Below are 26,675 nucleotides of genomic sequence, written 5' to 3'. Positions count from 1 at the left end.
GGTAATGCTAGATTGTGTGACCTTTGGCAACCCTGTATCCCTAGAACCAAGGACTGTGCCTCACCAAACAAGCGTTCAACAAACACTTGCTGAATGCATACAGAGTTGTATTGGTACAGATAAGGCAGTTATACTGGTTGTTGTAAAAAGCCTCAAAAAGGAGGCGCTAGTTGAGCTATTTTGAAGGATGAATTTTATCCCCAGGAATAAAGACATCTCTGAATTTATCTCCTTTCCAAGAAATCTCTATTCCTTGTTCTTTTTCCGTCCTGGAGCAGCACGCCCTAGCCTGCGTAGAGTGAGTTTATCAACAGAATCAAGCATCAGAAAGGCCTGGGAGCAACTGTGAAAAGTTCCCTTGAAATGTACAAACTCACCTCTACTCTAAATACCTCTGAATAAGTTATATGGAAGCTTTGCCTCTTCACTTTTGTAACCCAATATTTTTCCTGGAGCAATTTTCCTCTTTGGGTCTTCAAGACAACCAGACCAGGTGGTATAGCATAGGAGGCAGAAGCGAGACCACTGGAGTATGTGGAAGGTCCAGGGAAGCTCCTGGTTCAGCAATGACAGTAGAAGAGTAGTTGATTTTCTTAGGTTACAGTGTCTGGCCTATGGGAAGGATATACAAACCCCCTACGGTGTAATCAGCTCAAGGACGTTGGTAGCTTACTTTAGCAAAGCACCTTCTAGAGTTTACGTTCCAATTTACGGATCTAAGCGAGGTCCCTCTGGGATTCAGGGAGGAAAGCGTTAATCTCCGCAACATTTCCCCATCACCAAAAAGTCACATCCTCCGAAGACGTCCCCTTCGTTTCCTCTCGCGAGAATATGAAAAAAACTTATGCTTTTTTATTAGCCCCGCCCCCAGCCCTATTAGTTGCCTAGCAACGATGCAACCAACCTCCGCAGTGCGAGGAAACTTGGGAGCCAGCGATCTTTTTGGCTTTACAGTTTTCATCCACCTTCCAGAGCCGGCGTCAGCGATTCGGATCTGAACCCGCCCCCTGGAGCCTGCGGGCGCAGGATTGGTCGATCCTCTCCAGGTGAGGACCGACGCCTGGGTGGAGGGGCCAGACCCGGGCACGTGATTTGCCGGCTACGGAGGTGCCGGGACCCGGGCCACAGTCTCCCGGCTCCCGTCCGCAGCGTAACGGGGAAAGTGCCGGGGCCATTGCCGGGAGGGAGCTTAGGAGGGATCACCGGGTGAGCGACAGCTGTACTGTGCCCGGGAGGGCCTGGGCGGGAGGGAGGAGGGGGGCTACGTGCAGCCGAATGAGGTGCGGGACGGTGATGCCTTACCGTTTCGGGGAAGTGCTGGCACTGCTGAGAGTGCGGACTTTCGGGGACTGGGAGCCGCGGCTGGTGTTGGGGCTGGAGCATTTGTGTGGTTGGTGGAAGGGCAGTGACAAGGTTCTTGAAGCAACAGGACTTTCGGTCCTCACGAGCCCCTTGTCTGGGTGTGGGGCGTGAGCACGAGGCTATTCCACCCCAGTTCGAGTCTTAATCAGCAGGTGACCTTGGGGAAGTCATTTATCACCTCTTTGCGCCCCCGTGTTCCTTATATAGACTGCGTTCCGAGGGAGGGATGGGAAGAGGGTGTGGAGCAAGGGCTTGCGAATGGGAACACCAGAGGAGAAATGGTGACGTACTAGGGTTGTCCCTGGGTCCAGTTACAGTTTTCCTTAAGGGAACATGTTTGAGATTTCCCCGTTTCTCCCGTTTTTTTCAGTCCATCTTGCCGTTGGGCTGCAGTGACTTTATGATAATGAACTGCATCTATTTGCAACCCACCTCACCCCCAACTTCTGCCACTACTCCCCCCAGATTCTTTTTTTCCCCCATGTTTATTTATTTTTGAAGGGGGGGGGCGACGGGCAGAGAGAGAGAGGGAGACCCAGAATCTGAAACAGGCTCCAGGCTCTGAGCTGTCAGAACAGAGCCCGACGCGGGGCTCGAACTCACAGAGTGTGAGTGAGATCATGACCCCAGCCGAAGTTGGACGCCCAACCAACTGAGTCACCCAGGCGCCCCACCATCAGCATCTTTTTTTTTTTTTTTACATTTATTTTATTTTTGAGAGGCAGAGAGAGACAGAGCACAATTGGGGGAGGGGCAGAGAGAGGGGGAGACACAGAATCCGAAGCAGGCTCCAGGCTCTGAGCTGTCAGCACAGAGCCAGAGGCAGGGCTTGAACTCATCAACTGTGTGATCCTGACCTGAGCCCAAGTCAGTCGCTTAACCAACTGAGCCACTGAGGCACCCCTACTCCCCAGATTCTTAAACTAGAATCTGAGGTCAGGAAGGAACTTGGATGAGCCACTGACTGATTAAACTCAGTTTTTCAACCTGTAAAATGGGGGAAAGTAACAATGGTAGCAAAATATGCCTTACTGAAGGATTATTAGAAGGATTGAATTTATGTGAATGTAAACCCCTAAGTAGCATTTAACATGGAAGGTTCTAGTGCAACTGAGTTAACAGATGAGGAAACAGGGCTAGGGAGGACCTTCTCCAAAGGTCCTCCCAACTTGTTAACTGGGAACAACAAGTTCTGGGATTGACTCTTGGCCCCGTGTTCTTTCACTTATACTGCACCTGTCCTCTTCCCTGAGTGTTTTGAGGGATGTCTCCTTCCTTCCTTCCTTCCTTCCATTCCTTTTGTCCCTTCCAGACATCTCCTGAAGAGCTGCCATGTCTGGGAATTTTGCATCTTCCTCAGAACAGAACAACAACAGCTGTGAAACCAAAACCTCCAGTCTCCGAATGTCAGAGAAGAAATGTTGTGAGTTCGGGGAAGGAGGAGGGGCTGCTCCCTCCCAGGATTTTATCTTGGGAATAGAATTGTAATCCTTGACTTTAATGCTTGGTGGGAGTAAGCGATAATTCTTTGACATGGGAACTTAAAACCAAATCTACAAGGGGAATTTCTTGTCCGAAACAAGGAGACCCAGTGAAATGTCTGTCACTGGGGCTAGACCGCTGGTATTTCTCTACATTTTCTTACTGCTTTCTTTAACTGCCTCGTGGGGTGGGGGTGGAGGGATCTGCACACTTGATTGATGTTGAAAGTTACACGGTATGCAAGGCAGAATGGCAGGTGCAGGGATTACTTAGGGCTGATACTGTGAACAGTTTCCCTTTATTTGGGGGGCCAAGTTTTGTGAGGATGCTGCTCACTGTGGACGTGGCGGGTGAGAGCCAGCAGTCGTTCATTTTGACTGGCCTTAGGGGAGTCAACCCTGGCATCTGACTTCTCACTCTGACGTGGGCACCCTGCTTCCCACAGGGTTAGCCTTTGCACTTTGCAAACTACTTTTCCCGCAAGTTCACTCCTCTGGGGACAGGTATCACCGGAGTGTTTCCCTGCCGGTTGTTTAGACAGAGACATCAGGTGGGTTTGTAGAGAAATGAAGCATCATTTCTTCTCCCCATGCACCTGCATTCCTGACCATCATTGTAGACTGTATGGTCCAAAAGGTCCTCAAGGAATGCTAACCCTCGCCCCTGCTCCAGATGCCCCTTTCCTTTGGAACCCTGTCAGTCAGTTCTCACTTCAGTGGTTCTGCGTATCAGCAGGTGGGAACGACAGCCAACCAGCGCGAGACCTGGAATCCATCTCTCATGGTCAAAGCTTTCCCTCAGGTCTCGGCCTTGATGTCATGTCCTTGTCAGTCTCATGATTAAGGACGATGATCTCTTTTCATCTAGCACTGACGAAGCTTGCTGGGGTTTGCGCTGCAACAGAGGCAGCCTGTTTGGATGTGACACTGGGGTTGGCACACCTCTATGATTAGGGTCTCCGTTCTCTGCCAGAGCAGGAAGCCGGGTACTGAGGACAAATAGGAGATAACTAGTATAGCATGATGTTTGAGTGCATCCCTTGGAGTCAGACTGCTTGGGTTTGAATCCCGTTTTACTACTTCTTAGCTGTGTGCCCTTGAACATGTTGCTTATCCTCTCCGGGCCTTAGTTTGCTTATTTACAAAATGGGAATACAAATAATATCTCCCCCTAGAACGATGTGAGCGTTAAATGAGTCAATATAAGAAAGTACTTACAAGAGTTTTTCTGTAGCTGACGTGTGTTAGTTTTCACTGGTGACTCTATTTTCATTGCATATAAATTGAAAATGCTGTGCTGGGAGCTATTTGAAAGAGCCCTGTGAAGGATTAGATTCTCAGTAAAGAATGCTTTCTCCTCTTGCTGTACTGTAACCCGGATTTGGGGGTATAGGATGCACATCTTAAAGAGAGGTGCACACATGTTACTAGGACACTTGAGCTGGTGGGGACGCGGGCTGCACAGTGCCCAGCATCAGCCTTCTAGCTCCGCTTTATTCTCCACAGAAACCTGCTACCTGCCTTTCCCGCTCTTCTGCAGTTTTTCTGCCTTGAGGGCTCTCGATAGTTAAGGAGGCAGTATTCCCAGGTCTCTTTCCTATCCTCTAGTCTCTGATTCCTGCTCTGGGCTCTGATTTCTCCTTTCCAAGCTCCATCTTCTTCTCCCCCACTGGAAGCGTCTGGGCTGTCCTGACACCGCCATCTTTCATTTACCCCCTTTTTCTTCTCCCCTCGTGGGTTGGACCGGGGGACAGCTGCAGCCACAGTCAAAGGAGAAACACACATGAAAATACGTGTTAGCCGATTTCCTTTTTTTCTGTTGCTTGCCTGTGTCTTGGAGCAGGGCTCCCCTGGCTGCTTAGTGCTCACACCCAGCAGTTGCTTTATTAATAGGTCAGCCGTTATCCCCTTGCTGCCAGTTACACCTGCGTTGGCTGGCTTCACTCCGGGAAGTGCCTGAGCTGGGGGACCAGAGAATGACTTTAGGGAGCCACAGCCTCCAAAGGAGCATTACTGGAACTTCAGCGGCTCCAGGGATGGGGGCGACAGGGCGGTTGCTGGCCGAGGTGCCTTTAAGGTGCTCAGATGACTGGCTTCAGGGCATCTTAAAGGCACCTCAGGAATTAGGCCTGTTGGGGATAGGGGTGAGTGTGGGCGTACATGCATTTCTTTGTTTCTTTCGTTCTTTGATATTTTGAGTGGGTCTGGAACAGACCAATTCCCATGTGTACCTCCATGTATCATGGAGCGTTTTTTTGCGTGTGTTCATAAATGCAAATTTACCTCTTTCTGCGTAGTAATACTTAACTGCATTATCTGGATATGCCAGCCTTCCCCTGATGCACATTTGTGCTGTTTCCAGTTTTCCATCATCATAGACAATGCTGCAGGGAGCATGCTCGCGTGTACACCTTTGCCTGTTTGCACAGAAATCATAGGAGGAAAGATAGGCACATCTGAAATGTTTGTCAGCATTACTGGTTTATTCTCCTAAAAACTTCTACGTTGTTAGCTATTTTTAATACTTCAAAGCACATGAGTGGAAATTGGGCATTATCAACTATAGCTGCAGAACTTGGCTGTTTCATGCCTATCAGTCAAATAGCAAGAGGTAATTGGCAGTTTTATGACTTTTCATACAAGAAAAAAGATACTACTAATGAAATACATTTTAATAGGCTGTATATTCCAAAAATATTGGGTGTATTTAGAACATACCGTGGAAGAAGACCTTGTTCATGGAAAGGCTGGGAACCACTGACCTTCTACCTTCGAACCACCAATGCTCTCTCCATTGACCTTCTAGACCACCTCTTGGGATTAGATTAGAGAGTGTAGTCATACTTATCATATGATTGCCGTCGCCAGGTGCTGACAAGAGCTAGTGGCTGGAACTGATGGGGCTGTCATGAAACCAGGAGTCCGGTCAGAGCCCTGACTTGACCTTCTGTAGAACTGTGGGCTGAGCTGTTCACTTCCCTGGGTCTCAATGTTTCTGTTTATAGGAGGGAGGTTATCAACCCCTCCATTCCTCTAATTATGTTCATGAGGGAGAATAAATTTAAGATTGAGAAAGGGAGGGGCACGTGGGTGACTCAGTCAGCTAAGCATCTAACTCTTGATTACGGCTCAGATCATGATATCACAGTTCATGGGTTTGAGTCCTGCATTGGGCTCCATGCTGATGGCACGGAGCCTGCTTGGGATTCTGTCTCCCTCTCTCTCTGCCCTTCCCCTGCTCTCTCTCTCTCTTTCAAAATAAATAAGTAAACATTAAAAAACAATTAAAAAAAAGATTAAGAAGGAAAATTAAACCTTATGTAAAGAAGGTAGGAGAGAATTTTCAGCATTGAAACAGCTTTCCATTATATGTCAAGGGGTATGTTTCATTGTCCCTGAAATTAATCAGCTTGAACTATCTACTCTTCAAATTAAGGTGGTAGTGGTTTGGTTTTGTAACCAGCTGGACAGAAGGTTCCTAATTTTGTCAATGTGGCAATCTGAGATAGGAAGTGTGGCTTCGTTTCAGAAACTAAGAAGTCCTGGAAAATGAGAAGCCCAGCGGTGGGAGGTATGGTGCCTAGGGGAGTCTTTAGAGACCCCTGTTTTCTTTTGCTCTTAGCATTCTCTGACCGGTTAGGTAAGCATTCAGCAGCTGGCCCCCTGTTTAGCTTCAGAGCAGCTCCCAAGTATCAGTTCATGTTCAGCTTTAGGGAGGGTGAGAGGACCTTAGGGGGAAGCGCCTAATGGGCTGGAAGTTGTGGACAAAGCAGGCCCAGAAGTGCAGGTAATGAGGCAAATCACGGGGGATTGAGAAGAGCATCACGCTGAGCTGGAGAAAGTGAAGACTCAGGAGAATTTTACTACTGAAACCCGAGGCAGCTGCTTCCGGGCAGACCTGTTAGGGGATCAGAGATCGGGGATTCACATCAGCTAAGTCTGCAGGGTGGTGTTTTTGCCTGGCTTTGTGCTCCCTATTTGTACAGAGATGAAAATCATTTGTGTTGCTCATTACCTACCTTGGAGGAGCCCCTGCTCAGGCCCAGGCATTTTCCCTGTGCACATGGGTAAAGGACTAAAGGCCAAGTCCCCTGACCCCTCATCTCGGCATCTACTCCTCCCTGACCACTTGGGCCACTCTTTGATTTCTGGGTACTTCTTGCCAAACACCGTAAGGAAACGCTCTTCCTTCTGTGGTCTTCCTCTACCCAGGCCCTTCTGCCCACTTCTCCCCTGAGATCTGTTGAAAATGACTTTCCCGTGCACGTAACCCAGTTTAACTGAATTGTTTCTTAGCCTTATACGGTCACCTTGTCTCAGAACAGAGAAGCAGCAGCGACCTGCAGGGCACCTTCTGGAAAGCAGTGCTGGGAAGTGGAGAGGGGAGGCAGTTCTTTCCCTTTCCCAGCCCTGGGCAGGGCCTCCCCTCACAAGAGCCTGTAGAGCCCAAGTCCTACATGACCTCAGTTTGGGTCCTGGCCCAGGAGAGTGGCTGGCAGCAGTGGAGGCCCATCTCCTGCCGCTCCTCTGTGGCAGGACGGGCCAGGTGGCCGGGGTGCGGGTGTAGCCAGGCCCCGTGAGCAAGCTGCTCAGGAAGCTCCAGCTCTGTTGGGTCTGTTCTAGGAGCCAGCCCAGCTCTGCACTGGAGACTCTCCAGACACAAGGCGTGTCTCCACAGCCGGATCAACCTTGGGTTACCCGACATGGTTGTGTCAAGGAAGGTGCCATGGTTCTTATCTTCCTAATCCTTGCCATTTTGCCCTCTCTTCCCACCTTAGGTACCTCTGTGGAGATGTTGCATATGTGGGGAAGACATATCTTGGTTTGGGTACTTCTTGGAAATCTACATGACCTTTTAATTCTCTTTTAGGAGGTTGGACTGCTATCTCCTCAGTTTGCCTTCCCAGTTTTCCCTTGGGTTTACTGAGGCTTATAAAGATTAAATCAGGTTATGGCTATGAAGTACCTAGCCCAGTGCGTGAACCTTACTCAGCCCCTAGCCATTCAGTTCTGCTCTCTTTTTCCCCCCTCTAGCATGGGCCTCTTACATGACCAACTCCCCAACGCTCATTGTTATGATTGGCCTGCCAGCCCGGGGCAAAACCTACGTGTCCAAGAAACTCACACGCTACCTCAACTGGATTGGAGTGCCCACCAAAGGTAGGTGCAGATCATGTATTCCTTGGTAAGGGAAATGATTAGCTCTTGGGCCTCCCGGGCCTCTGGGCGATTTATTCTCCTTGGCATCAAGGTTATAGGGTGCTCCTGGCAGAAATAGTGGTTGCTTCCTGATTTACTGGATTTATTCCCTGTTTACAGACTTGTTTCCTTTTGGCCTGGGTGGTTGGGCCTAGTTTTAAGGGAATGCCTTTGGTAATGTAGGGCTTTGCATTTTCAGAGCCCTTCTGTGTATATCATCCTGCCTCATCCTAGCAGTACCCCTGTGAAATAGCCAAAGTGACTGAGGAAATTGAAACTCAGGCAGTTTAAGACTTGTTCAAGGTCTAGTAAGTCTGAACTTGAATCTAACTTGTCTCTCAATCTGGTATTGTTCCCAACATACCATGGTGCTTTTTTCATTTCCTTGGCCATTCTGACAGTAGACCAAGAAGTCCCCTTTGGTGGGACCATTGTGTTGTTTCACTGCTGAAGGCTGTTGGTGTCATCTGCAGTGTTTAATCTTGGGGTATATCGGCGTGAAGCAGTCAAGTCCTATAAGTCATATGACTTCTTCCGGCATGACAACGAGGAGGCCATGAAGATCCGCAAGTGAGTCCTCTTAGGCCTGACCTCCCAGCCAGCTCTTTCTCTGCCATCACAAGACTAGATGTGACAGGGCTCGGTTTTCATTTCAGTAAACATCCTGTGGGGCTTTTTAACTGGAAGTTGTTTGGTGGATGGGTCATACTGGGTTTGGGAGGTAGAACAGGCTCAGGGAGATGCATGTGTGTTTGTAGGGTAAACCTGCAGAGGGACGCTTGGTACGCATGGGGCAGAGGAAGGAGAAAGGTGTGGGGGGGTGTAAAAACTTCAGGGGGGAGGTTGAAAAGTCTAGTTAGGGAAAATGTTTGACCATTGGGAAAGCCGAGCGGGAGGGGATGTGAGTCCTTTAGCAACCGAGTCGTTCACGTCTCTGAACTTGGTCTGGTGCTGCTCTCGCTGATGTCCTCTGTTCTCACGGCAGACAGTGCGCTCTGGTGGCACTGCAAGATGTGAAGGCATATCTTACGGAGGAGAGCGGGCAGATCGCGGTGAGCCTTCCCTGCCCCTTCCCCATCCTGGTCTCCACCCTTCCAGCAGCGTGACTGCACGGCCTCACATTGGGTCTGCCTCGGTGGGATTCCCAGTCTCTCTTCCCCCTCATCTACTTTGTGCCCTCTCTTCTCAGGTGTTCGATGCCACCAATACCACTAGGGAGAGGCGGGACATGATTCTGAACTTTGCCAAGGAGAATTCCTTCAAGGTAGGAACCTGGCTTCATGCTGGGATGAGTGGAGGTGGGGAGCCAGGAGGGACACGTGGATCTCTTTGACTCTGGTGTCTGAGGACCGGCTTGGCTCTCCCTCTTCTTTTCTTGGGGAATACCCCCAGTCCTTGAGTGTTTTCTTTCAGGTCCTTTCTCAGCCCCGTAGCCGGTATGTCTGAGGCCCCGGGGATGTGGTAAGAGCTATTTTTAAACGAAGAGGCCTTGGAGGCCGCTCTCATGAAAGAAAATCCTGGAGGATGTGGTGACTGGGGTGGGGCAGGTGTGAGCACATGCTGTTAATTAACAGCCTGGCCATTTTGGACTCATTTATCACTGCCTTCTCTCCCTGGCCAGGTATTCTTTGTGGAATCTGTCTGTGACGATCCTGATGTCATTGCTGCCAACATCCTGGTGGGTGACTCCCCTGCATACCGCCACCTCTCTGTCCTCTCTGCCATGTGTTATGTGTGTGTTGGTGGCTGAGCGGGGAGAGTCAACCGGGTGATGAAAGAAATAGACACGTTTAACAATACAGGCTGATCGTTTTAATCTGCTGGAGCACCACTTTATACTTCCACACCCTTCCCTTGGGAGGCGAAGCTGAGGCTTTGAGGAATAAAGTAAGAGCTAGTTGTTGAATGGAAGCCAAGACTTAGACGGTAGGAGTTTTGGCCCCACGTTCTGGGTATCAGCTGGGTGCCGAGACCTCGGTATATCCTTAGAGTGGATCCGCCCCTTCGCTGTGTGTCAGGGCCGCCGTATAGGAAGTTCACCTGCCCACTAACTGTCTACCATTCAGGTCAGCGCTGCATGCACTGAATGCCTCATGCTCTGTGCTGTCATAGTGTAAACCAGTGCTCGTTTGATGGGTTGTGCTGTGCTGTGTAGACATGGTGTCATGGAAGTGCCCTCCTAGCAATGTGGGAACTTGGGACCATCTCAGAAGAAGCATCTGGTCCAAGTCAGGTCTGCATCAGATCAAACACCCTATTCTGAGTGGTTGTGTAGAGAAATTGAAGCCCATTCTGTTTTCCTGGCAGGGCGCATAGAGGGATTGGGGCCCAGGAGCATTTTCAGCTGCGTGACTGCCTCAGTCCTTCAGCCAAGGGCAGGCACATGATTCCCCAGTTGTCTTTCCTTTCTTGGTTGCCAGGGTCACAGGACAGGGAGGGGGCGCTCAACGAGTGGGGATTGCCAACACTCTAGTGAAAGGGCCCTTCTGTGGACTTCCTTCTCTTTATTTAGCGCTGGCTGTCTATGGGAGGGCTGTTAAGGGCAGACCTCTGACCAGGCCCTATTCTTCCTGTGATTCCAGGAGGTAAAGGTGTCGAGCCCTGACTACCCTGAAAGGAACAGGGAGAATGTGATGGAGGACTTCCTAAAGAGGATCGAGTGCTACAAAGTCACCTATCGGCCCCTTGACCCAGACAGCTATGACAAGTAAGCTTTAAGGCCATGGTTTGAAGGGCCTGAGGCTGGGGTCTCATTTGAGAAAAGAGCCTTTCTCCCCCTGTCCTCAAACCTTCTGTCTGACAATCCAGACCTGTAATGTTTACATCCTTCCAGAGAAACAAGGTGTGGAATTGTGGCTTCGATGTAGGTCACGTCTTACACTTGAATAGTGAGGTGTCTTTTACCACCATTCTTCTTCTCTCTTCTCTAAAACAGGGTTTCTCAGTCTCAGCGTTGTTGACGTTCTGAGCTGGCTAATTTTTAATCAGAGCAGTAGGGGGCTGTCTCGTGCACGGTGGGATGTTTAGCAGCATCCCTGGCCTCCCCTCACTAGACATCAGTAATACTCCCAATCTGCCTCAACCTAAAGTGTTCTCAGACACTGCAGATGTCCCTGGGGAACACAGCCACCCCAGGTTGAGGACCACTGCTCTGGATCCATGGTTCTCATCTAGGGTGTTGTAGGAAACCCCTCAGAGAGATGTGTCATCGGTTTTTGAAAAATTTTTAAAGTTTATTGCGTGTATGTATATTGTGTAATGTGTAAGTATATATATATGTTACATGTATCGCCCTAACATTATGTAGAAATATATGTTCGTATAAAATATGACATGCAGACATGTACAAATATGGGTAATGTATATATACTGTTGTTTTACATATAAATGCACATAATACAAATAGATACAAACAAAAATTTATAATAAACTCAAATATATGTTATATATAAAACATGTGTGTAGGGGTATGAATATGCATATGTGTATATATACCTGTATGTATATGTATATGTATACACACACAGACACACGTGTCTGTGTGTGGATATATAGCACGTAAAGTCCTTGCCATGCCTGGCTCACCAGAAATGTCTGGTCGGGGCCAGCCATTATTACTGTGCCAGTGTCTGTTAGCAATGTAGTGTGCAGTATGGGATAACTTGATATGCACGAGGTACGAGAGCTATAGTAAAATGTCAGGTCCGTTTTGGAGAAAGATGTGTACACAGAAACCTGGGAGAATGTGGCCTTTGGCAAAGTATGTAGTCGGGGCAGTTAACAGCCGTGTTCAAGAACACAGCCCTGCAGCCAAGCAAGTGGCGACATAAGTGTGCATAGCCCATCATTCGGTTGTGTTAATGGTCTGCTTAATGTTTGGAGTCTCAAAGTTCCTTCAAGCAGATTGCCCAGAACGTTAGTATTTGGATGTGTTCCTTAATTTAAAGGTTGAAAACCACTGTTCTAAATAGGGTGTAATAGTATATTCTTCATAGAGGTCCTATGTAGAATAACATTCTAAAAGAGTGTGTGTGTGTGTGTGTGTGTGTGTGTGTGTGTGTGTGTGTGTTGGTGGGTAGGGTTTGGGTGATGTTTATTTGCATCGTTACACATTTTTTTGGAAAATTTTTTGGAATGAGCATGGATCATTTTTACAGTGAGACAAATTCTCTGATGGGGCACCAGCTGTGGAAGTGCCTCTGAGAGAGGCTTGGTTCGGTCGATGCAGGAATGTAGAGAGATTTCTAAGATTCTGCTGCCTCCTGCCCTCCCTGCCAGCGAAGCCGTTCTCGCTCCCTCAGATGGGGAATGTGCTTTTCACCAAACTTCAGGGTAGCAAGATTGTCACATCACCTAGTCTAGCCCCTGAAGGAAAGTCTGGATTCTTTGTATCATACCTGTCTACACTGCATGGCACAGTATAGGCCCTGAAGAAGTGGTAGACTGGATCTGAGGTGTAACCCATCTCTTACCGCTTGTTTCCTTAAATGTGAGTTGGCTCTGATAGGAGAGGAGGAAGAGCTGTCTTGAGCCCGAAAGTGGCTGTGGGAATCCTTCCCTTCCCACTGTTATCCTCAGATTTTCACTCCTGGGGATTCTCTTTTCTCCTGCTCTGTCCCAGGGATCTTTCTTTCATCAAGGTGATAAATGTGGGCCAGCGATTTTTAGTGAACAGAGTCCAGGACTACATCCAGAGCAAAATAGTCTACTACCTCATGAACATCCACGTGCAGCCTCGCACCATTTACCTTTGCCGGCACGGAGAGAGTGAATTCAACCTCTTGGGGAAGATTGGGGGCGACTCTGGCCTCTCGGCACGGGGAAAGCAGGTGAGTGGTTCGGCAGCAGGCTGAAGTTCCCAGGCTTAGGGTTGGAGGAAGGACATGGCAGAGGTCACGCCTCTTATCCCATTACTTCTTCCTAAATCCCATTGGGGCTTAGTCAAGCAAATGTTGAAGACATTTTCTCATCCACTGATTCTGTGTTGTAATGTGGATAACTTAGAACCACTTCTGCTGTTCATGGGACCGTCAGATATCTCTTGGGCACGACTTGTGTCCCTAGCACAGTACAGGATGCTCCAGTTGAAGTTCATTTCCCTGTGGGTTTATCCTAACTGTGTAGCATGTTTTGAATTTTGGCCATGATCCTACATGTTGTCTTTTACAGGCCAGGCTAGCAATCGTGTGTATGTGCGTGTGTGTCTCCTTTTAAAATTTTATCTCAAACCCCAGTTTGCCCAGGCTCTAAGGAAGTTTCTGGGGGAACAGGAGATAGCAGACCTCAAAGTGTGGACAAGCCAGCTGAAGAGGACTATCCAGACTGCTGAGTCCCTGGGTGTAACATATGAGCAGTGGAAGATTCTGAATGAGATTGATGCTGTGAGTAAGAAATTCTGATGGCTACAAAGCCAGTAAGAGTCTCTTATTCAGGCAGGGAGCTCAGAAGTCAGGAGATGGGCAGTTTTGTCTAGAAAACTAGAACTACCGGGTAGTAGTACGTGGGGAGGAGGTGAGAACAATTGCACCCCCAGTCAGGACTGCCTGCCTCATGCTTGAGCCCCTGTGCCAGTGATGGGCCCAAACCAGTTTGCGACCTAGCCGCTCTGGTACGTGGGGAGAGGGAAGCTCCATTTTGTTCTTTTGCCCATTTTTCTCCTGGGAAAAAGAAATGGCTAACAACACTTTAATTTCTGGTTAGATCATTTGGTCAGCTCTTTTGGAAAAGTCCTTTCCAAATCGTTCTTGGCTTTTTCTGTCCTTGAGCACAGAAGTAGGCCTCTCCTTCTTCCCTTCCCTTCCCTTCCCTTCCCTTCCCATCCCTTCCCTTCCCTCCCTTCCCTTCCCCTCCCTTCCTCTTCCCACCTTCCTTCCTTCCTTCCTTCCTTCCTTCCTTCCTTCCTTTCTCCCTCCCTCCCTTTCATTATTATTATATATTTTTGTTTTTTTTTTTTTTAATTTTTTTTTCAACGTTTATTTATTTTTGGGACAGAGAGAGACAGAGCATGAACGGGGGAGGGGCAGAGAGAGAGGGAGACACAGAATCCGAAACAGGCTCCAGGCTCTGAGCCATCATCAGCCCAGAGCCCGACGCAGGGCTCGAACTCACGGACCGCGAGATTGTGACCTGGCTGAAGTCGGACGCTTAACTGACTGCGCCACCCAGGCGCCCCTATTATTATATATTTTTGAATGTACATCCAAGTTAGTTAACATATTATATAAAAATGATTTCAGGAATAGAATTTAGTGATTTATCACTTACATATAACACCCAATGCTCATCACAACAAGTGCCCTCCTTAATGCCCATCACCCATTTAGCCCATCCCCCCACCCACCTCCCCTCCAGCAACCATCAGTTTGTTCTCTGTATTTAAGAGTCTCTTATGGTTTGCCTTCCTCTCTGTTTTTACCTTATTTTTCCTTCCCTTCCCCTATGTTCAACTGTTGTGTTTCTTAAATTCCACATATGAGTGACATCATATATCTTATTTCACTCAGCATAATATATTCTAGTTCCAACCATGTTGTTGCAGATGGCAAGATTTCATTCTTTTTCATCGAGAAGTAGACCTTTCTTTTTCATTTCTTTCTCTGTACCTTTTTATGCCTTCTGTAAGAATTCTCTGGTCCCTTCCGTGTCCCCTCTTTCCCTGTTTCCTGTTCCCTCTATCCTGCTGACTTTTCTTGACTTCTTACTCCTCCGAAGTAGCCGAAGCAAGCGACAGCTTAAGCAGCCACGTCCTGTCTGCGGCGGCCCTCCCCCTGCCAGCGTCACACGCCTGGGCCAGTCAGTGGCAGCGCGGGCAAGCACCACAGTGCCTGGCACGTAGTGAGAGTTGGGGTTCTTCGGTGTTGTCCCCCTTGTGTGGGGGGGTGCGCGGGCCGGTCTGCCTCCTCCAGCCGGCGTGGCTCCCTGCAGGGTGTGTGCGAGGAGATGACCTACGCAGAGATTGAGAAGCAGTACCCAGAGGAGTTTGCGCTTCGGGACCAAGAGAAATACCTGTATCGATACCCTGGCGGGGAGGTGAGACTCCCGTCACGTGGGGCAACTGCCCAGCTCTCGGTTGGGGGTTTAGCTTTAAATTGGGGGAAGGAGTGAATGTGATGTGGAGGGTCTAGAAAGGGTGGTCACGGCATCGTGTCGTTTTTCCCTTCTGCCTTTGGGTCACGCTGTGTTGAATTCAGCTTAGACAGTCAAATGGCTCATTGAGATCTCCAGGGGAAAAGGTGACAGGATGTCTTCTGTGTTGACTAATTGCAGAATCAACATCATCTCTTTTACATCTTTCTTTCGTACCACTCCCTCTGTCCCACCCCACCCAAGCAGGCCTAGGCCCCAAGTAAATATATGGGACATGAATGATCCCCCTATGTCTGGCGTGTTTGAGGCCATTCCCTGGCTTGAGTGCTTCGTAGTCTGGAGTTGTGACGCAACGGCAGAGGCCCGGGGAGCCCCTAGGAGACTCTCGTTGCCTCACGTGCTGCCTGTTCCTCTGTGGGAAGGGGAAAAAACACAGGCTGAATTCAGATTTCCTCCTTTGGACCGCAGTTTTCTCGGTCCGAATGTTGCTCTTGAGTATTCTCAAGAGATCCCAGGGCTGGGGGAGTTAGCAGGCGACATGAAGTCGCTGAACCTCCAGGAGGAAAGCCAGCTGGGGAAGGAGAAGTGGCCTCTTGACTCCGGACCCGGCCGCCAACCTGGCTGCTGGCCTGTGCCTGGCCTCTTACCGGTGTGCCCCACTTCCTCCGCAGTCGTACCAGGACCTGGTGCAGCGGCTGGAGCCTGTCATCATGGAGCTGGAGCGTCAGGGCAACGTCCTCGTCATCTCCCACCAGGCTGTCATGCGCTGCCTCCTGGCCTACTTCTTGGATAAGGGTGCAGGTGCCATTTGAGGGAAGGGCCAGGGGACACAGTCATGGGGAGGGGGCTAGACTTGAGGTGGCACCAGGATCCTGGGCAACCGGACCTCCCCTCTTCCACTCAAACTGGAGTGCATTCTTGAGGCAGCGGCGTGGGGCTCCCAGCAGCCACTGGGCCAACTACTGGCTGAATTTACTCTGCTGGTACAAAAGGCCTCGGCAGAGAGTGGCCACTGCTGGAGTTCCTTGATCCTCCTTGGCTAAAGGGCCAGCGTCAAGCTGACACTCCTGGCAGAATCAGGATGTTCAGTGGTCAGACATTCCCAGCTTGTTATTTGGTTACGAGGAGCGTGGTGTCTTACAACCATCTTCATTCTTTGGATTGGGCGTAGGACAGTTTCTGTCTGGGTAGAGCCGTAAGGAAATTGCTGGCTTTTCTGACCCTTTCCTTCGTGATCTACCTGAGCTGCTGGGAAGCTTGCAGGCCGGCCTCTGGCATACCCAGCTGGGCCCCCATGTTCTCATCCATGGGGCTCTGGCTCCTGCTCTTACTCCTGTTTTCCCTGCGTGGAAGGATCCAAAATGGACTGATTTCCTTTCTTAGCCTCTCAATAGTAGCTTGGGCAGCTTCTTTGGTGCCTGTCCTGATAATTGTCTGGGATTCAGGAGGGGGATTATGCAACTCTAGGTAGGGTAAAGAAAACTCATGGGCTGAGATTCGCCCACCAACTTGACCTTACTCCATAATACAGCGACTTCTGGCACCTGGTCTTTCTGCTTTCAGATGAGCTACCGTACCTGAGGTGTCCTCTCCATACCATCTTCAAGCTTACTCCTGTGGCCTACGGTAACTATGAGCTAAGGAGCTGGGCAGGAGGTGGGGACCGAAAACAGTCAGGATATTTGACTTTTGTCTGAAGTTTGTCCAGAAGTTCAACTTCATGACCCCTGTATACCAGGGGAATCCCATCAATGCCTTCCATTTTTAAAAGTATGTTTGTATGTTTGTATGTGAGCATATATACGTACTTTTATGGTATGCTTCCCATACTGAAACAAAGAATTTTTCTTTGAGCTTTTTTTCCCCTGAAAGCCTGTTCTCTTTCCTCCGTTTTCTCAGGATGCAAAGTGGAAACAATTAAACTCAACGTGGAGGCTGTGAACACTCATCGTGACAAGCCAACTGTAAGTATTTTCTCGTAGATGAACGTGCAGCTTCCCTGCCACCTTGAGTCTTTGCACCTCTGACATCACGAGCCTGGGCTTTTGTTTATGTACAAAAGGAAAACGCGTCCAGAACTCGTGTCCTGTGTAGTCTCCTTACTTCCAAAAGGAAGAGATGTTGGAATTATTATTTTTAAAAATTAGTACCTCTTTCCTGAGTCTTCACTTGAAAGGTGGCTCCTGGAAGTCCTGTTAAATACGGAAAGTGTTTAGCTGAAGTGAAATACAAATTTTTTCCCCCAGGGAATGCTCCCTTTAGAATATAGGATCCAGGAGACCCTATACAGTGGGGTTAAGAGGAATAGATTCGTTCCTTGGTCTGTCCTGATAATCTGTGTGATCTTAAGCCCCTTCCTTTTGTGGGCCCTCTTTCACTATGGACTGTGATGCTCAAGGACCTTTAGCTACAACCCTTTAGTTTCCAGGGGCTGGGGACAAGGCCATGGCCCATGTCTTATGAGAGGCTCTGTCTGCAGAGGAGCAGGAGTGGAGGAAACTTGTGGTTACGAGCATTGTTTAACCTTGATGAGTGAGCTTTTGGCTTGCCTTTCATTTGTATGGTGTCCCTCCATTTCTAATCAGAACAACTTCCCCAAGAACCAAACCCCTGTAAGGATGAGAAGGAACAGCTTTACGCCTCTGTCCAGTTCGAATACAATAAGGCGTCCAAGAAATTACAGTGTTGGGAGCCGGCCCCTCAAGCCCCTCAGCCCTCTCCGTGCCCTGGACACGCAAGAAGGGGCCGACCAGCCGAAGACCCAAGTCAGCATTCCGGTGGTGTAACCCTATATCCCCCACCCCACCCCTGCCCCGGCTTGGCCTCCTGCCCTTGTCACTAATCACCAAGGAGTCATTTAACTTCTAGCCCCCACCCCCAACAACACACCGTGGATCTCAACAGAGAACATGAGCTCGTGTGTTTCCAGACCAATCTTAGCTGTTCTCCAGTGTGAAACATCTCCCCGCCCAGGGGCAAGTTGACCTGCGGCCGTTTCAGGACATGTCCTCGGTTGGGGTGGTCTGGAGGAGGAGGAAAAGGGGTACACTCCCCTGGGTGCTTAGCATAGCTGGCTCTGAGGTTAAGTATGCCCCATAGACTTGGTTTTTGTCCTCGGTGTCTAAACTCACTAATGTTCTTGTGTTGCTAAAGTGGGGGGCAGGGCAGAGGGGGGACACAGAAGCCCATTTTGCCTTCACTTTTGTCTCTTCAAGGTGTGCTCTACTCACAGTCCTTACTTCCCTGCTTTGTTCCCCTCCCTCATCTTCCCTTTGGATTGTCCGGTGTGATGCATGGCATTGTCATCTTGTCTGTCGAGGTGGGAAGGGGTGGTGGGCGAGAGAGAAGTCAAGGCTCTGTTGATGCTCTCTCTACAGGGGGCTTCAATGGATCGGGACTGGGGAGTGTGGTTTTTTCCACCCCCCCCTCCTTTCCTCTCAAGCCAGGTCGTGAAAGGGTCAGCCCAGGCCTCAGAACATCCACAGATGCTCTGGAGCCTACAGGTGGATACAGAGTGAGAGCTCGCACCTCGGTTCACGAGAACCAGTCTGAAGTGTGCGGTGCCCTGGGGGAGTTGGCTCTGAGCACGTGGGAAATAGCTGGGTTGGTAGTTTTCACTTCGGGAGCCAGGCACAGGGCCCTTGGCAGTTGTGGAGTGAGGTTCGGGAGAGGACGGTCTCTAGCTCTTACTGGGCTCCTGTAGGGCGGTCGTGTCTTTTTCTCCCCAGTGGCTCCCCATTTGCCAACCACAGCAGCTTTCCTGCCAAGGCCAGTGACCTCTGGGGCTGTCGAGAAGGACAGAGTTAAAGAGTCACCTCTGATGGAATTGCTCAAACAGCAGAGAAGAGTCCACTAGAGCTTTTTCTGATTTTCCCGTAATTTTCAACACACTCCCCTCTTTACGTTAAAAAAAAATTACGCAAGAGCAGTTGTTGTTTTCTTTGTTCTAAATATGGAGAAGCCTGGTCATGAAGTTAATCTCCCTCACTGGCATATTCTTTTGTCTCATCTTGCCATCCAGAAGTCTTCGGGACCCTGAGGGGTCTAGCCTTTCATTGTCCGGAATTGCCTGTTCACTTGCGTCACCTTATTTTCTCAGTAGGGCTAAACAGGAAATGTTTAGAGCAAGGAGTTCTTCTTAGCTTCTTGGCGACCTGTGGCGGCATACTCCTCCCCCGCTCCGATTCTGTATCTAAAACAGGAACGTATGTGCAGTTTTCTGAGAGGGAAGCCCAGATCTCTCATGAGATTTTGTTTTAAAAGCGATGGAATGGGTCCACACCTTGAAGTTACCGATTTGCCTTTTAGAGGTAACCAGCAAGAGCCAGTTACCTGTTTGCCAAGGGTGTTTTCGTTGGGTGATAGATGACCTTTTGTCATGGTTCTCACCTAGGAGCAGTCATTAGAATCCTCTTTAGAACTTTTGAAACCTAGACGTGCCTGGGTCCACTTCAGGCTTAATACTAACTCAGAGTCTTTGGGATTGGGGTCTGGACATGCACGTGTTGAAACGACTTCCCGAATTCTGATTCCTACTCCACGTTAGAACTCCTTTTTATGAAGCTGTGGGGGAGAAATACTGGAATAGTTCCTTGGACAGCACGTCAACCTAAGAATTCGGAATTCCTCTCGGCTCGGAAGGGGTGATTCTTTGGAGTTAGATGTGTGAGCAGATCACAATATTAAATGAAGTGACGCCTGTGAAGGCAGTCTGCTGTGTTCTAGAGGGTCACCCGAGGTTCTAGTCCCATCTTTAACCCTTTGTGTTGAACAGATCCCTGTGTGAATAAATGCACTTGGGTAATAGCTGGGAATTTTAGGCACTCTGGGTAAAGGCACAGAGATAAAACTTGTCGAATGATAAGGGTTATCATCATAGGCAGCCCACTTGTGACCATGAGTCCTTTATTCTTACACCCATCACGGCCTTTCCAAAGGCTGCTTGCCTAGATTCTGCTCCTAATTGCGTCTAACCTGCTATTCCTGTTTCGCTGTTACATTCTATGTACACAGTGTCTTTGTGGGGCTTGGTGGTGAGGGTGGTGGAGGGGTGGGGTACACAGAAGTAGAAGAAAAGGTCCTTGCCCTGGAGAAGGTTATATTAGAGACAGGGTGTGCAATTTATGCTAAATGAACATTTGCGAAAGAGCGACACATCGAGTCTGTAAATGTAGACATTGCAGTGGAGTTCAGATTACTTCTCCTGACGTTCCTCTTGTCCTCTGGCCAGGAGACTAAAGGGGCTGGGAGGAGAGAACCCCCACCCCGCCAGGTGAGAATGAGGCCTAGGTGGTATGTGTGGCACTTTGAGAAGGTGGCCTCATCTCACTTGGCTGGCAGCATTTTAGCCTAAATGATTATTATTATTATTTTTTTTCTTCTTTTTTCCCTGCTGTGCAGTGAGAGCAATTCAGAGCTCATGAATGACGAGCAGGAGCATCTTGAGCCAAAGACTTTGGATTTGGGCTGTACGTACTTTTAGTGAGAGGAGAATTCTCTAACAAGCTAGCATTGTGTTACCCTGTTGTAAACCCCGCCACGGGACACACAGGTCACTGGGGAGTTCGTTCTGGCCCTCAGCCCGCCCATCGTTTCTCCACTCTCCCCCTGCCCTGGTGTGCTTCCCCCAGAAGAGGAGCCTGAGGTGGGCTTACTACGCTCAGGTGGGACCCAAGAAATTAGGATTTGACAGTAGCATGGGTTTCAGAGTCCTTCAGTTTCTAGAGCAAGATCCCTCCAGAGAAGTTAGAGCAGGAAGAAGCCAGGAGAATACAGAAGGCGTAGAGCTCTTACTCCACATTTCAGAGAAGTTCTGCTTCCTTTCTTTTCTGTCTTCCTCTTCCTTTCTTACTAAAACGTGTATTGGTAGTATATACACATGACTGTAATTGTGCCTAGATCACAGATTCTACAAAGAAAGGATGGATTCCGGAGTACCCTTTGCTGAGACTTTCCATTTCGTTGTGGGAGAAATAGGCGAAGGTTTTAGCATTTAATCTGTTAAGTTATTTAGTCTAGTAAATGAGGAAAGGAAAATCGTTGTATATTTTATTTTCTCACTTGGAAGCTGAACGATGATTTTTGTGACAGACTTGAACGAGGAATGTAAAGCAGATTTAGAGAACTAGCTTCTCTGGTCTCTTAATCCTCAAATTAGAATTTAGCTCTTATTATCTGTATTATCTCTGGTTTTGTTTTGACAAGGGGATTGTTTTACATTCAGTTGCAAAGCGGAATAAGAAAATGTTTTAAAAACGTGCATGGTGCTAGACTCTCTTATTGTCTCAGGTTTGTTTGCTGTCCTTCCGCGAAGTTAGAGTTAGGAATACAATTTACTCCTATTCCTAGACTGAATGAAAATAGTGTTTCCTGGGAGGTTCCTCTTTGCAACCCACAGTTGATCTGCAGAGGCCCTGGCATTTTGAAGAAACATGACATAACCTTGGAAATAAATCCGTCTTACAATCTTTCTGTGAGTAGGAGATCTAAGTTCTGGAGAAACTCATTGGTGCTTGGAGTAGCCAAAGGATGGGGAAGAGTGTCCAAGAACTGAGAGAACTATATCCGGGTTACACAGTCGTACGCACATTCCGTTGTCTTTGCTGAGTTCAGAGGCCACATTGTGTTCGTTTGCAAGAAATGTGATAAATTCACTCGGGTTTTCTAGTATGCATTTTCACTTGGTCACGTTTTAAATATTTTCATTTTGAAAAATATCTAACGATCGAGTCAGATTGCAGCATTGGCAACTGGATCAGGGTTGATCTCTGACTTCCCGCAGAGGTGACATCAGCCACCAGAAGTATGTCCGGGAATTTAATTTAGATGCATAGTGTCCAGAAGACTGTATCCAGTAGTAGTATAAGTATACTCACTGACTGGCAGACCCTGGTAGAGTCTGTATGTTGACTGACTGACTGAGAGACTATGTATGGTAGGGTCCCGGTGCTGACTGACAGACTCTGGTAAGATCCATATGCTGACCGATTGACAGACTCCAGTAGGATCTGTATGCTGATGACTGACGGACTCTATTGGGGTCTGTATGCTGACAGTCTGTTTTCTAATTGTGGCAGTTAATAGTATATGCATATTATTGTCGTTCTGTGTCTGTTGCATGAGCCCTACAAAGAAAGGAAGGAAGCCCTCACTTTTTTTTTTTTAAGGGGGACATTCTGTACGCTATGATTTTTAATAGACCTTTCTTTTAGAGTAGCAGCCAAATCCCCACCGTTTTGCAGCAGATGATGAAAACATCACTTGTGTATAGTATTTTGTAAACTCAGCGAAGGAAATGCCTACTCAAAGCCTGAAATTGTTACCTCTGCCCGAATTCATTCCATCCATTCTCCCACTTCTAGGCAGGACTTCCCTTTCACTGCCTGTTTCTGAACCTTCTGTGTCCTCAGCTTCCGTGTTACGGGATGTAGCAGCGGCTCATGCCGCTGTGTGTGTAGTTGGCCATGCATTTGGCTCTCACTCATAATCTAGTACATAAAAATGCAAGGGAAATTTTGCACTTAAAAATTGATTTTAAGAGTTGGCCGAAGTATTCTTTCCAGCAAGCCTTTCACTGGGGATCTAGGACCATTATTTACCAACTTGGTGTTTTTGTATCTGAATTGCTTGTGCACATTTTTTTAAATCGTGTTGGAATAACAAAATCAACTCATTCTGATCTGGTGGCGGTTTTACTGTGGCAAAAGCAAAGGACTGATCACCAGCTGTGCCCCTTGGAGGGGGTTGGAAATGGGTGAAGGGAATGGACTGACTTGGGAACTCACGTACTAGTTATCCTGCGGATTTCCTAGGCACAGCTCTGGTGAAAAAGGAATGTGAGTCCTTACCAGCATTCTGATTTAATCTGGTAACATTGATATCAAAATATGCCACTCAGATCCACAGAAGGTGTGTATAACTATATTTGAAATGTTTTTTGTGTGTGCGCGTGTGTGTAGAATGGGTCAATAAAATTGGCGTGTAACTTGAACCTATCAGAAGGCTTCTGGGTTTTTTGTTTTGTATTTCGGATTGTGTTCTCCACCCACTCCCCCCACCTCCAAAACGATCTCATGCTGCTCCGTGATCGAGCCTCAGACAAGCCAAAGCCAGCTGGCAGTGTGACTGGAGTCCTTGATGGAGTCATGGCTCTCTTCCACCACCTTCTGGGAAACATGGGTAGGACGTTATGGAAGGCACGTGAACTTGAGTAGGAGTTGTGTGTACTTTTTGGCGCCTCTACAAGAACTAAGAAAAAATTAACCTTTGCCCACACCGTACTGTGACTCCCATTAGCAATGTGTACCTCTTCGTCGTAAAGAAACAATGTGGAGATCTCTTAGAATTTAGTGGGCTGTTCCTTCTGGAATATGACCTGCCTGTTTCTAAAGCGCTTACAGTCGAAGGGATAAAATGGCATTTATCTTCTGAGACAGGAAAGATAGGTGGGATTGTGTCACTGTCTCCTGCCTCATTCCTTGGTACCCTCGCAAGGAGCAGGAGCTCGTTAGACATGCAGACTCTCCGGCCCCGTCACAGGCCTCCTGAATCAGAAGCTTCATCCTCATGGGATTAGCAAGTGATTCAGATGCACATTTATCACTTGAGCAACACTGCTCTCGGGGCAAGAATTTCTCCAGAAAAAAAAAAAAAAAAACCATTAAATCCCAGTTTATGGGAAGAAGTTGATTTGTGCTACGACCGGTTGCGGGACGAACTGGGATAACAACCGTAGAGACCCTCTTCACAAGCCAAGTTGCCCTGAACGTGGTGCCATTTTCTCGGCATGGCCTTTTGGCTGGTAGGGGCCTACGTGCTCTCCTTTTACCACAGGGCTTATGTGGCTCGTATCTTGGGCATATAGCTTATGGTCTAGAGGTCTGGAAGAACTGCCTGGTCCAGCGTGGGTACAAGGTTGGTTTCTCGGGAAGAAGCCCATGACTGTACCGGTGGAGTTTGGCTGAATCCCAAGGTTTACCCGGGTGTGTGTGAGCACACCAGAGTGTCCATGCGTGTGTGCGGATGTGGGGATCTGGCCTGTGGGGGAGCAGTGGAAGCGGGGGGGGGGGGGGGGGGCAGGGATTCTGCGTTACTTTTACCGGTCCCTTTGTGGTGGTGTAACGGCTTTCTCTTTCTTCTCCGGCTCCTAGGCGGAGTCCATGCTGGCTGTGCACAGGCACTTGTCTTCCACGATGTCCCTCACGTCGCATTCCTGATGACGAGAAGGCTGAGAGGCCAGACTTCTCCAGGATCAACTATAAAGCGTGGGATGTCAGCTCCACAGGGGCTTGATCAGGAAGTTGAGCGGGGATCGGACGTTGGGGTCCCCCAAAATGAGGCCTGGAAAAACATCACATTTCTTCCCCTCATGCCTAATGGAATTTCTGCTACACTGAAGAACTTCACTTCCCTGTGCCTCAAAACATCTAACAGCCTGAGTCCATTAGTTTTTATTATCTCTTTGCTGGGTGTGACCTCAGTTGGTCAATCTCGTTCCGTTTGGGCATTTAACTTCCTACCTGCAATTGTATCCCTGGCTGGCTGTTCTTTCCTGAAATGCACACGTACCTCTTTGGATTTAATTGTTTCCAAGTGAGCGGGCTGTGCTGCGCAAGCCTTTTCTGTGCTCTAAGAGCTGGTCTCTCCATCCGTTCCCGGCGAACGGGCTAGAGTACGACATACCTATGCGAGCAGTCCCTTTGTCACGTTGGAAACAAGAGACACATTCACCAGGTGAATAGAGAGGGTATCTGAGAAATTCAGTCCCTGAAACGTCTCTACTGTGGTGATGGAGAAGCAGCGTCAGCTGCCTTTTCGTTTAGAGAAGGTTTTCTTGTTCCAGGCCCCGTAAGGGCAGGATCTGACTGCAAGGCTCCCCAGAATGCATACCCATCTTCTAACTTCCCTTTTCATTTTCTACCTGTATTTTTTAGCTGATGCTGGGTCCTCTCATAGCTGCAGAGGGATAATACCGTTCTCCAGTGGGTGGGAATGAAGACGAGAAAGAAAAGTAGGGAACCATTTACATTACCTGAAGAAGTAAAGAAGGTTCCTTGGGAATCAACTCTACCAGGGAGTTCTGGCTTCAAAACAAGTGTAGGGGGACGTGACTTTCTGTGGGGTCTGTCACCATGATGTGGTCTCTAAGCTGTCGCTGTGACTTCAAGAGCAGTCTTCTGATGCCTGCCTCTTAGCTAATTGTCACTATCGGGGTCTACTGATCTGGTCTCTTAGGTAAAACGCGGCAGGGGGGCGGGGAACAAGGGGGAATCGCGTCCTTGATGTATCCATCATTTGGTTTCCCTTAAAGATAAGCCAGGTAATCATTCTCTAGATCAGTGGTTGTCAAATGTACAAATAACTTTGTCAGTGTGATTTTAATCTGTCACCACTCCAAAGGAGGCTATGGAAGCTCCAAGGGATAAATATCTTACATGCAACCCCCCACCCCCTTTTTTTTTTTTTTTAAGAACAGTAAGTTTTTAGCTTTGTAAATAATTTTTCTCTTTCATGCAAATACCCACTTGCTGGACAAGAGGGTAAGTAGCAAGAGAAGTAATGAAATGCAACTGTTCCCAAATGGTTCTTTTATACTGTGGATGATACAGGGCTCTGTTACCTAAGATGTGATGAGCTGGGCTGCAGGCAGTTCAGCATCCAGCAACTAGGAGCTGCTTTTATACGCACAAAGCTGCCTTCAGAAAGGCTCCTGACTCTGCTCTGTGGCAGGTGATTTTCATCTAGCTGCTCATAGCTTGCTGTACTGGAACGCTTCAGTTCCTGTGATGCGGGTTTCTTACCGCATCTAAACACAGTGTCTGTTGATGATCCGATAATGTTCTTACTTAGTTATTTATTCATCCATGTAAGATATTTCGAAGTCCCCATATTAGTGTTTGCATGTGTTTAATCAGAATGTAAGATAATTGCTGGTGTCACTTTTCTAGTAGAAATTTAGGTAGTTTGAGATTTTAAGTCTGATGTCCATAGTATTACCTTAAACTAAATTTCCAGGGCATAGGTATCTGTCTTCTATAAAAGGATGATAACTGTGCTAAGACACAGTGGATTGCTTTTGAATACTTTTTTTTCTCATTGATTTTTATTGTAAGTATCAACCAAGAGATGCATTTCTCTGGATAAAATAAAATCATGCTAAAATATGTGAGTAATATGCATTGCTTTGTAATAAGAAACATAATAAAAGTTATTTTTAATTTAAAGATATAATTAATTTGGACATCACACACAAAATAGGATAACATTTGGTGCATTATATACATAACACAAAATGTTGGTAATGTGCAAAATGTTTTTGCAACTAGCTTCTTTAAGAAGGTTTTCAAGGGGCGCCTGGGTGGCGCAGTCGGTTAAGCGTCCGACTTCAGCCAGGTCACGATCTCGCACTCTGTGAGTTCGAGCCCCGCGTCAGGCTCTGGGCTGATGGCTCGGAGCCTGGAGCCTGTTTCCGATTCTGTGTCTCCCTCTCTCTCTGCCCCTCCCCCGTTCATGCTCTGTCTCTCTCTGTCCCAAAATAAATATAAAAAA

At 48.1% G+C, this 26,675-nt stretch overlaps 1 protein-coding gene across 7 annotated transcripts; it reads left to right on the top strand.

The window, feature by feature from the left end:
- The first annotated feature begins 154 nt into the window (after nucleotides 1–154).
- PFKFB2 (6-phosphofructo-2-kinase/fructose-2,6-biphosphatase 2) lies at nucleotides 155–26,290 on the top strand. 7 transcript variants are annotated; one of them, XM_043568612.1, is made up of 16 exons: nucleotides 155–1,046; nucleotides 2,675–2,785; nucleotides 7,878–8,003; nucleotides 8,516–8,612; nucleotides 9,028–9,094; nucleotides 9,232–9,306; nucleotides 9,664–9,720; nucleotides 10,625–10,749; nucleotides 12,664–12,871; nucleotides 13,277–13,423; nucleotides 14,967–15,071; nucleotides 15,800–15,929; nucleotides 16,692–16,754; nucleotides 17,028–17,092; nucleotides 17,714–17,893; nucleotides 24,278–26,290. In XM_043568612.1, the coding sequence occupies exons 2-16, from the start codon at nucleotides 2,695–2,697 to the stop codon at nucleotides 24,341–24,343; spliced, it is 1,602 nt and encodes a 533-aa protein (XP_043424547.1). In that variant the 5' UTR covers nucleotides 155–1,046; nucleotides 2,675–2,694; the 3' UTR covers nucleotides 24,344–26,290. The 7 variants fall into 7 exon arrangements, with proteins under 7 accessions (XP_043424547.1, XP_043424543.1, XP_043424545.1 ...); XM_043568608.1 differs by lacking the exon at nucleotides 17,714–17,893 and having other exon boundaries at nucleotides 157–1,046; XM_043568605.1 differs by lacking the exon at nucleotides 24,278–26,290 and having other exon boundaries at nucleotides 162–1,046; nucleotides 17,714–19,053.
- The last annotated feature ends 385 nt before the right edge of the window (nucleotides 26,291–26,675 follow it).

This window comes from Prionailurus bengalensis, chromosome E4, assembly GCF_016509475.1.
Source record: "Prionailurus bengalensis isolate Pbe53 chromosome E4, Fcat_Pben_1.1_paternal_pri, whole genome shotgun sequence".
NCBI lineage: Eukaryota > Metazoa > Chordata > Mammalia > Carnivora > Felidae > Prionailurus > Prionailurus bengalensis.
This window is presented reverse-complemented; position numbering and strand designations above follow the sequence as displayed.